At 40.6% G+C, this 12,229-nt stretch overlaps 1 protein-coding gene across 4 annotated transcripts in view; it reads right to left on the reverse strand.

Annotated features, from left to right (window-relative positions):
- The window catches only part of LOC115167669 (dematin), an 82,269-nt gene that overhangs the window by 36,689 nt on the left and 33,351 nt on the right, over positions 1-12,229 (reverse strand). For 3 of the 4 annotated variants that reach the window (XM_029722293.1, XM_029722296.1, XM_029722294.1), the window contains 4 exons: positions 4,726-4,778; positions 2,580-2,660; positions 2,076-2,231; positions 559-603 (listed from right to left, as the gene is read on the reverse strand). In XM_029722293.1, coding sequence (XP_029578153.1) covers positions 559-603; positions 2,076-2,231; positions 2,580-2,660; positions 4,726-4,778 — 335 coding nt within the window. Of the gene's footprint in view, positions 1-558; positions 604-2,075; positions 2,232-2,579; positions 2,661-4,725; positions 4,779-10,957; positions 11,017-12,229 lie in introns of all 4 variants that reach the window. The other variant, XM_029722295.1, reaches the window with a different exon arrangement.

Genomic DNA, 12,229 nt, shown 5'->3' on the forward strand with positions numbered 1-12,229 from the left:
TTTAGAATGAACTACTTAGAACAAAAAGACTTAACGACTGGGTCGCGTCTCTGGCGACCGAACTGATAGAACGAACAACCTGCCAGCTAGAGTAGCAACCCTAGATTTGTGTTGGGACTATATCTTGTGGAAGAATGAAATGGCATGAATAAATTAATTAAAATAACGTATTTAATGAAAATATGTCAATCATTATTGGAATATGTTGGTAACACGTTGTATAAAAGCAATAATGTCCTCGAAGCCGGTGTTTGGAGGATAAATTGGCACGGTTTGCCGGCCCGAGACATGCGAATATATCCTCCAAATACCTGCTTCGAGGGCATTATCACTTAAGTGTGTGTGTGTGTGTGTGTGTGTGTGTGTTTTTAACCATACCAGTGGAGCACAAAACCTTTCAATAACGATTCCATAATTACAAATAGTAGGTGTGTGTGACCGTATGAAGAGATAGGAGAGGAGATAAGAGCTCTTTATGGGGTACTGGGCAGTGGACTGACAATTAACAGCTCAAATGATTCTTCATCCGAGAGCACAGACCCCATCCATCCATCTTACCTCAGGAGAAGCCGGGTGGGAGAATGAACACGGAGACATGGACCTCTGAAGGAGAGAAAAGAAACAGATGGCTGTTTGATCAGTTGTATTTTCTCCCTAGGCTGCATTCTCCTTTGTGGGCTTAGTGAGTCAGTTTCGCCAGACAAAGAGAAATGACAAAATCTGATCACATCACAATTTCTAGAAAGCCCTTATTGAGTTCCATTGATCTCTGTAATAACTCTGTGTCCCACATAGCACCCTTTTCCCTAAATAGTATAGGGCTCTGGTCAAAAGTAGTGCACAATATAATAAGGTGCCAATTGAGGCTCAGCTAAGTGTTTGCATGGGAGAAAACACTACACGCAGGCCAAACAGGCTAAATGTACCTACCCTGCATTTCAATGGTGCAATTTTTTTATATATATATATATATATATATTAGTTTGACAGATATGCATACACGAGTATATATTAATGCATACATTGTTTGACAGATATGCATACACGAGTATATATTAATGCATATATTAGTTTGACAGATATGCATACACGAGTATATATTAATGCATACATTGTTTGACAGATATGCATACACGAGTATATATTAATGCATACATTGTTTGACAGATATGCATACACGAGTATATATTAATGCATACATTGTTTGACAGATATGCATACACGAGTATATATTAATGCATACATTGTTTGACAGATATGCATACACGAGTATATATTAATGCATACATTGTTTGACAGATATGCATACACGAGTATATATTAATGCATATATTTGTTTGACAGATATGCATACACGAGTATATATTAATGCATACATTGTTTGACAGATATGCATACACGAGTATATATTAATGCATACATTGTTTGACAGATATGCATACACGAGTATATATTAATGCATACATTGTTTGACAGATATGCATACACGAGTATATATTAATGCATACATTGTTTGACAGATATGCATACACGAGTATATATTAATGCATACATTGTTTGACAGATATGCATACACGAGTATATATTAATGCATACATTGTTTGACAGATATGCATACACGAGTATATATTAATGCATACATTGTTTGACAGATATGCATACACGAGTATATATTAATGCATACATTGTTTGACAGATATGCATACACGAGTATATATTAATGCATACATTGTATATAGTCTATATATAGTGGAGTTGTATCCTATCACACACAGAGTTAATAGGACAAATATTAGAATCACTTAACTAGTCAAACAGGTTAGCTAAAAAAGTGTAATCAATGACAATTTATATTATGTTTGTCTTGATAGAACACCACTTGTGTCATAGTAGGATAGACAAAAACTCATATGATCCTTAACTGTTAATCATATAAATACATCCTGAATACAATAGGGCCATTCCAAACAAGAGAAGGATATCTGCGCCCTAAACCTTAATGGTAAACCATTAGGATAGAGAGGAAATCCTTAGCGCTGTAATATGATGGAGGGTGGTGTGCTGTGCCCTATGACCTCTCTGCTTCGGGGCACCTCCGATAGTTCCAGAGGCGTGTAATTGAAATGGGGTTCGTAGATCATTAAGTCCGGCCTCTCAATGTCCAATATCGCCTTGTCTTTGGGGATGGCTGCCAAGTCCTTATAGCCAATGACCTGATTGTCCATTTTGGCCTGGAAAGAGGAATATAAGAAGAGAGAGAACATGACATGGGATTGCATTGTCATGTGAGGTGTGTGTATGTGGTCTTATTCTTCCATCCTCGTGGGGACCTGAAATCCCCAAAAGTCCCCACCAGGACAGTTAAACAAGGAAAATTCTCCCCATGAGGACAAAGGCTATTTTAAGCTTAGGGGTTAGGTTAAGGGTTCAAATTATTGTTAGAATTAGGGTAAGGTTTAGGGTTAGGGGTTAAGGAAAATAGGATTTTGAATAGAAATACATTTTAGGTCCCCACGAGGGGGTGTGTGTGTGTGTGTGTGTGTGTGGGGAGGAGTGGCTGCCTTATGGTGCAGACTCACTGTGATGGCCACGGCTAGGGATCCTGGGATGCTGATACCACGGAGGGAACACACACTCCCAGGTGAGGTGCGGGTCAGCTGCTGCTCCCAAACACACAAAGGGTCAAAGGTCACAGGGTCAGACACACAGCAACAACATTGAGATTGTGGCTCAGTTTGTAGATCATGGCACTAGCAACTTCCGGGTCATATGCACTCACTTGTGTAAGTCACTCTGGATAAAAGTGTCTGCTACATGGCATACACAGTACCAGTCAAAAGATTGGACCCACCTGCTCATTCCAGGGTGTATCTTAATTTGTACTATTTTCTACATTGTCAAATAATAGTGAAGACATCATAACTATGAAATAACACATATGGAATCATGTAGTAACCAACAATTTTTTTTTAACAAATCAAAATATATTTTAGATTTGAGATGCTTCATAGTAACAACACTCTTGGCATTCTCTCAACCAGCTTCATGAGGTAGTCACCTGGAATGCATTTCAATTAACAGGTGTGCCTTGTTTAAAAGTTAATTTGTGAATGTCTTTCTTTCTTAATGCGTTTGAGCCAATCAGTCGTGTTGTGACAAGATAGCCCGATCTTCTGTATACCACCCCTATCTGGTAAAAGACCAAGTCCATATTATGGTAAGAAGAGCTCAAATAAGCAAAGAGAAATGACAGTCCATCATTACTTTAAAACATGAAGGTCAGTCAATCCGGAAAATTTCAAGGACTTTCATAGTTTCTTCAAGTGCAGTCGCAAAAACCATCAAGCACTTTGATGAAACTGGCTCTCATGAGGACCGCCACAGTAAAGGAAGACCCAGAGTTACCTCTGCTGCAGAGGATAAGTTCATTAGAGTTACCAGCCTCAGAAATTGCAGCCCAAATAAACGCGTCAGAGTTCAAGTAACAGACACATCTCAACATCACCTGTTCAGAGGAGACTGCGTGAATCAGGCCTTCATGGTCAAATTCTTGCTGAAAACCCCCCCCACTACTAAAGGACACCAATAATAAGAAGACACTTGCTTGGGCCAAGAAACACGAGCAACGGACATTAGACCAGTGCATATCTGTCCTTTGGTCTGATGAGTCCAAATTTGAGATTCTTGGTTCCAACCGCCGTGTCTTTGTGAGATGCAGAGTAGGTGAACAGATGATCTCCGAGTGTGGTTCCCACCATGAAGCACGTAGGAAGAGATGTGCTGGTGTGGGGGTGCTTTGCTGGTGATACTGTCAGTGATTTATTTAGAATTCAAGGCACACTTAACCAGCATGGCTACCACAGCATTCTGCAGCGATATGCCATCCCATCTGGTTTGCGCTTAGTGGGACTATAATTTGTTTTTCAACAGGACAATGACCCAACACACCTCTAGGCTGTATAAGGGCTATTTGACCAAGAAGGAGAGTGACGGAGTGCTGCATCAGATGACCTGGCCTGCACAATCACCCAACATCAACCCAATTGAGATGGTTTGGGATGAGTTGGACCGCAGAGTGAAGGAAAAGCAGCCAACAAGTGCTCAGCATATGTGGGAACTCCTTCAAGACTGGTGGAAAAGCATTCCAAGTGAAGCTGGTTGAGAGAATGCCAAGAGTGTGCAAAGCTGTCAAGGCAAAGGGTGGCTATTTGAAGAATCTCAAATATTAAATATATTTTTGATTTGTTTATTTCATAGTTTTGATGTCTTCACTATTATTCTACAATGTTGAAAATAGTACAAATAAAGAAAAACCATTGAATGAGTAGGTGTGTTCAAATGTTTGACTGGTATTGCACCATACTGTATTACTAATATATAATGACATGTCATGTTTGTCCATTTTTATTATTTATTTTTTACATATATGGTTCTTCATCTGTAGGATTCTGTGTAACATAGATGGACACACTTAACTTATACTGTTTCCAGATAAATAAATTGGTGAAAACTTTACTAGTTGGGAAATTGAACTACCTCTAAAATGTGTATGTGCACTCTAATTTGCCTTGCTACCCATCTATATTACTAGGGCAAAATGCCAGATCCAGTAACATTTCTTCTCCATGATGAATGTATGTAGCGATATATAGAGAAGCATAATTAAATTCTGTATGAGTCGTCAGGCAAAGCTCTAATACCAACCATGATCAATAAAAACCATACCTTTGGCATCATTTTATAGGATGACAAACAAAATGTATCTTGATGAGGCTTCACTGAAAGAAAGAGAGTCCGTGTTAAACAATGAGAGAGATGATCATAAAATAGAGGTACATAAAAGTTGCAATTCAATAATGCCCACTCAGTGGCAAGGACAATTGAAACATTAGTTCACAAAAGTGTCACTCAAACAAGTACCGAGCAAATCATCCTTGAAATGTGTTAGAGTGAAATGCCATTGGACATTGAACAAGGCATTCAGTGAGATCATTGGTTGCTAATAGTACCAGTAGTAGTTCTTTATTAGTCCCAAATTGCACAGTGCAGTGCCTATCACATTGCTGTATAATGTGTCTATATATATATATATATATATATATACTACCGTTCAGAAGTTTGGGTCACTTAGAAATGTTTTTGAAAGAAAAGCATATTTTTTGTCCATTAAAATAACATCAAACTCATCATAAATACAGTTTAGACATTGTTATTAATGTTGTAAATGACTATTGTAGCTGAAAACGGCAGATTTTATTTTATGGAATATCTACATAGGCGTACAGAGGTCCATTATCAGCAACCGTCACTCCTGTGTTCCAATGGCACGTTGTGTTAGCTAATCCAAGTTTACTGTTTTAAAAGGCTAATTGATCATTAGAAAACCCTTTTGCAATTATCTTAGCACAGCTGAAAACTGTTGTTCTGATTAAAGAAGCAATAAAACTGGCCTTCTTTAGACTAGTTGAGAATCTGGAGCACAAGCATTTTTGGGTTCGATTACAGGCTCAAAATGAAACTCGTCAGTCTATTCTTGTTATGAGAAATTAAGGCTATTCCATGCGAGAAATTGCCAAGAAACTGAAGATCTCGTACAACGCTGTGTACTACTCCCTTCAGAGAACAGCACAAACTGGCTCTAACCAGAATAGAAAGACGAGTGGGAGGCCCCGGTGCACATCTGAGCAAGAGGACAAGTACATTAGTGTCTAGTTTGAGAAACAGACGCCTCACAAGTCCTCAACTAGCAGCTTCATTAAATGGTACCCGCAAAACACCAGTCTCAACGTCAACAGTGAAGAGGTGACTCTGGGATGCTGGCCTTTTACACTTTTTTGGATACTACATGATTCCATATGTGTTATTTAATAGTCTTGATGTCTTCACTATTATTCTACAATGTAGAAAATAAGTAAAAATAAATAAAAACCCCGGAATAGGTAGGTGTGTCAACTTTTGACTGAGTGCACAGAAATTTAGGAACACATTCCTAATATTGAGTTGCACCCCATTTTGCCCTCATAACAGCATCAATTCATCGGGACATGGACTCTACAAGGTGGCGAAAGCGTTCCACAGGATGCTGGCCCATGTTGACTCCAATGCTTCCGACAGTTGTGATAAGATGACCATTCTTGATACACACGGGAAACTGTTGAGCGTGAAAAACCCAGCAGCATTGGAGTTCTTGACACACTCAAACTGGTGCACCTGGCACCTACTAACATACCCTGTTCAAAGGCACTTCAATCTTTTGTCTTGCCTATTCACCCTCTGAATGGCACACATACACAATCCATGTTTCAATTGTCTCAAGGCTTAAAATCATTCTTTAACTTGTCTCCTCATCTTCATCTTCACTGATTGAAGTGGATTTAACAAGTGACATCAATAAGGGATCATAACTTTCACTTGGATTCACCTGGTCATTCTGTCATGGAAAGAGCAGATTTGTATACTCAGCGTGTGTATATACACTGCTCCAAAAAATAAAGGGAACACTTAAACAACACAATGTAACTCCAAGTCAATCACACTTCTGTGAAATCAAACTGTCCACTTAGGAAGCAACACTGATTGACAATAAATTTCACATGCTGTTGTGCAAATGGAATAGACAACAGGTGGAAATTATAGGCAATTAGCAAGACACCCCCAATAAAGGAGTGGTTCTGCAGTTGGGGACCACAGACGACTTCTCAGTTCCTATGCTTCCTGGCTGATGTTTTGGTCACTTTTGAATGCTGGCGGTGCTTTCACTCTAGTGGTAGCATGAGACGGAGTCTACAACCCACACAAGTGGCTCAGGTAGTGCAGCTAATCCAGGATGGCACATCAATGCGAGCTGTGGCAAGAAGGTTTGCTGTGTCTGTCAGCGTAGTGTCCAGAGCATGGAGGCGCTACCAGGAGACAGGCCAGTACATCAGGAGACGTGGAGGAGGCCATAGGAGGGCAACAACCCAGCAGCAGGACCGCTACTTCCGCCTTTGTGCAAGGAGGGGCAGGAGGAGCACTGCCAGAGCCCTGCAAAATAACCTCCAGCAGGCCACAAATGTGCATGTGTCTGCTCAAACGGTCAGAAATAGACTCCATGAGGGTGGTATGAGGGCCCGACGTCCACAGGTGGGGGTTGTGCTTACAGCCCAACACTGTGCAGGACGTTTGGCATTTGCCAGAGAACACCAAGATTGGCAAATTCGCCACTGGCACCCTGTGCTCTTCACAGATGAAAGCAGGTTCACACTGAGCACATGTGACATAGTCTGGAGACGCCGTGGTCTGGAGACGCCGTAGTCTGGAGACGTTCTGCTGCCTGCAACATCCTCCAGCATGACCGGTTTGGCGGTGGGTCAGTCATGGTGTGGGGTGGCATTTCTTTGGGAGGCCGCACAGCCCTCCATGTGCTCGCCAGAGGTAGCCTGACTGCCATTAGGTACCGAGATGAGATCCTCAGACCCTTTGTGAGACCATATGCTGGTGCGGTTGGCCCTGGGTTCCTCCTAATGCAAGACAATGCTAGACCTCATGTGGCTGGAGTGTGTCAGCAGTTCCTGCAAGAGGAAGGCATTGATGCTATGGACTGGCCCGCCCGTTCCCCAGACCTGAATCCAATTGAGCACATCTGGGATATCATGTCTCGCTCCATCCACCAACGCCACGTTGCACCACAGACTGTCCAGGAGTTGGCAGATGCTTTAGTCCAGGTCTGGGAGGAGATCCCTCAGGAGACCATCCGCCACCTCATTAGGAGCATGCCTAGGCGTTGTAGGGAGGTCATTCAGGCACGTGGAGGCCACACACACTACTGAGCCTCATTTTGACTTGTTTTAAGGACATTACATCAAAGTTGGATCAGCCTGTAGTGTGATTTTCCACTTTAATTTTGAGTGTGACTCCAAATCCAGACCTCCATGGGTTGATAAATTGGATTTCCATTGATTATTTTTTTGTGTGATTTTGTTGTCAGCACCTTCAACTATGTAAAGAAAAAAGTATGTAAGATTATTTCATTCATTCAGATCTAGGATGTGTTATTTTAGTGTTCCCTTTATTTTTTTGAGCAGTGTATATGGTTGAAGTCGGAAGTTTACATACACTTCGGTTGGAGTCATTAAAACTCATTTTTCAACCACCACAAATTTCTTGTTAACAAACTATAGTTTTGGCAAGTCGGTTAGGACATCTACTTTGTGCATGACATAATTTTCTGGAATTTTCCAAGCTGTTTAAAGGCACAGTCAACTTAGTGTATGTAAACTTCTGACCCACTGGAATTGTGATACAGTGAATTATAAGTGAAATAATCTGTCTGTAAACAATTGTTGGAAAAATGACTTGTGTCATGCACAAAGTAGATGTCCTAACTGACTTTCCAAAACTATAGTTTGTTAACAAGAAATTTGTGGAGTGGTTGAAAAACGAGTTTTAATGACTCCGACCTAAGTGTATGTAAACTTCCGACTTCAACTGTATATGTATAATGTGTTACAGAGCCTTTACATAAGTCCACTCAAGTTTCTTCAACTGTCTTCTGACTGTGATTAGAGCGATGTTGTTGTTGTGCTGTGATGCCAGCAGATTCCAGACTACATTTGCCGCTCGCCCATCATCTTCAACCAAGTCGATGGCTTGAATAGTCTCGCTGGAGTTTGAATACAGCAGGGTGAAATAACATAAACAGTGGTTATAGAGGGTGCAACAGGTCAGCACCTTAGGAGAAAATGTCAGTGAGCTTTTCATAGCTGAGCATTCAGAGGTCAAGACAGCAAGTGTGTGAGAGAGAGAATATCGAAACACACAAAGTAACATGTGTTAACCTCTCTAGGGTAGGTGGCACCAAATCGTCCCACCTACGTAACAGCCAGTTGAATCCTGTGGCGCGATATTCAAATACCTTAGAAATGCTATTACTTCAATTTCTCAAACATATGACTATTTTACAGCATTTTAAAGACAAGACTCTCGTTAATCTAACCACACTGTCCGATTTCAAAAAGGCTTTACAACGAAAGCAAAACATTAGATTATGTCAGCAGAGTACCCAGCCAGAAATAATCAGACACCCATTTTTCAAGCTAGCATATAATGTCACAAAAACCCAGAAGACAGCTAAATGCAGCACTAACCTTTGATGATCTTCATCAGATGACAACCCTAGGACATTATGTTATACAATACATGCATGTTTTGTTCAATCAAGTTCATATTTCTATCAAAAACCAGCTTTTTACATTAGCATGTGACATTCAGAACTAGCATACCCCCCGCAAACTTCCGGCGAATTTACTAACAATTTACTAAATTACTCACGATAAACATTCACAAAAAGCATAACAATTATTTTAAGAATTATAGATACAGAACTCCTCTATGCACTCGATATGTCCGATTTTAAAATAGCTTTTTGGTGAAAGCACATTTTGCAATATTCTAAGTAGATAGCCCGGCATCACAGGGCTAGCTATTTAGACACCCAGCAAGTTTAGCCTTCACCAAACTCCGATTTACTATTAGAAAAGTTTGATTACCTTTGCTGTTCTTCGTCAGAATGCACTCCCAGGACTTCTACTTCAATAACAAATGTTGGTTTGGTTCCAAATAATCCATAGTTATATCCAAATAGCGGCGTTTTGTTGTGCATTCAAGACACTATCCGAAGGGTGACGCACCCGGCGCGTTTCGTGACAAAAAATTTAAAAATATTCCATTACCGTACTTCGAAGCATGTCAAACGCTGTTTAAAATCAATTTTTATGCGATAATATTCCGACCGGGAGTCGTTGTTTTCGTTCAAAGACTGAAAATGTAAACATGGAGTCGTCTCGTGCACGCGCGCGCCAGTCTCATTGTTCTCAGATCGACCACTTACCAAATGCGCTACTGTTTTTCAGCCATGGCCTGCAAAGTCATCATTCAACGTTCTGGCGCCTTCTGAGAGCCTATGGGAGCCTTAGAAAATGTCACGTTACAGCAGAGATCCCCTGTTTTGGATAGAGATGATCAAGAAGGCCAAGAAATGGTCAGAGAGGGCGCTTCCTGTTTGGAATCTTCTCAGGTTTTGGCCTGCCAAATGAGTTCTCTTATACTCACAGACACCATTCAAACAGTTTTAGAAACGTTGGAGTGTTTTCTATCCAAAGCTAATAATTATATGCATATTCTAGTTTCTGGGCAGGAGTAATAATCAGATTAAATCGGGTACGTTTTTTATCCAGAAAATACTGCCCCCTATCCATAACAAGTTAATGGCTGACACTTAAATAGCCTGCCATAGAATTCTGCGGCAGCCCGCAAGGTGTGCTGCATTGTGATTTAACTTCACAGGAAGAACCACCGTAGAGGATTAACACCTTTAGTTGGCTCTCACTATTTGATTTCAAGAAAAACAATCGCTTTTCTCTATCATTTTGGTTTGCGTCCTGTTTAAAGTTTGGTGTGGGTTTTTATTTTGTTTGCCTCTTCTTGGGAACATTTTGTGGGCTCTCATGGTGGGTTCCAGTTGTTGTTTCTAGTCAACTTTCAGTGGACACCCCCATGAGTGTCTTTCAGAACCAATCCTAAAACCCCACCTGTTTCGTTTTGGTTGTGGTCAGTGACCCTGTTAGTGCCCCCTTCTGTTTGAGCAACATTATTTGGTTTCTGGGGAGTGTAAAAATGTAACAACTGCAGATTTCCCCTTTAAATGGATACTTCTGGATTTTGGCAAGGAGGCCCTTTATCTATCAGATGAACTTGTGGATACCATTTGTATGTCTCTGTGTCCAGTATGAAGAAAGTTAGAGGTAGTTTTGCGAGCCAATCCTAACTAGCGTTAGCGTAATGACGAGAAGTCTGCGTATCTGCTAGCATGCTAGTAGATACCCATAGACTTCCAGTCTGAGTTAATAACTTAAAAGTTATGTTTTGTAGGACCATATCTATAAATGGCATACACTTTTCTAAATAACAGAAGTCTTACCTCAGACAAGAAAAGGAATCATTTCTGTCACTTTGGGGTTATTCATCCCAAGCTCTGACCTAGAAGACAAAATTGAAATGTGATTTATATAACAAATTGCTAAATATTCTCACATTTGGGGTATTCCTATTATTTTGTGATATGATAGCTTTTGAGAGTAAACCAGCAAAGTATATTAACAGATTTAAATATCTACAGCCTTTTATAGTCCAATTCTGTAGTATTGTTTAGAAAAGCAACTCAGAAAGACAGACACGATGGAACTAGGTACACATCTAGGATCAGCATCCACTCCCCCAAATCAAACTTTAAACATGAGTGGTGAAAATGCCAAAGTGACCCAATATCAGCGTCTATGGGGAACTTCACCCTACTCGACTAGTTCTGACAGTGGGGTCTTTCCCCATAGGTCCATGATGGTTCAATAACACCAGAAGACCCTAAATACACAACATAGCCTGTTCTCTCAATGGGAATTCACCATTGATCATCTGATCAAATAGTGATCCCATTGAAATAACTCAGTTAGAGATAACAGAGACAAGCAAAAGACATCAGGTCGTATATATGCACTGAGCAAAATATGCTATTATTTTGAAATACAGTGCTGTAGAAACCTCTACTAATCACTACATATAGCATACATTATGCACAGTTATGATTGCAAATTACAAATCCTTTCGAGCTTCTAATTTTAAAAATGAATCTCTCCAGAAAAAAGTCTCTCACTGTTGCCGCCTGTTATAGACCCCTCAGCTCCCAGCTGTGCCCTGGACACCATATGTAAATTGATTGCCCCCCATCTACCTTCAGAGTTCGTTCTGTTAGGTGACCTAAACTGGGATATGCATTACACCCCAGCAGTCCTACAATCTAAGCTACATGCCCTCAATCTTACACAAATTATCAAGGAAACCATCAGGTACAACCCTAAATCCGTAAACATGGGAACCCTCATAGATATTATCCTGACCAACTTGCCCTCCAAATACACCTCTGCTGTTTTCAATCAGGATCTCAGCGATCACTGCCTAATTGCCTGCCTCCGCTATGGGTCCGCGGTCAAACGACCACCCCTCATTACTGTCAAACGCTCCCGAAAACACTTCTGTGAGCAGGCCTTTCTAATTGACCTGGCCCAGGTATCCTGGAATGATATTGACCTCATCCCGTCAGTCGAGAATGCCTGGTTGTTCTTTAAAAGTGCTTTCCTCACCATCTTAAATAAGCATGCCCCTTTCAAAAAATTTAGAACTAAGAACAGGTATAGCC

This window comes from Salmo trutta, chromosome 29, assembly GCF_901001165.1.
Source record: "Salmo trutta chromosome 29, fSalTru1.1, whole genome shotgun sequence".
Taxonomy (NCBI): Eukaryota; Metazoa; Chordata; class Actinopteri; order Salmoniformes; family Salmonidae; genus Salmo; species Salmo trutta.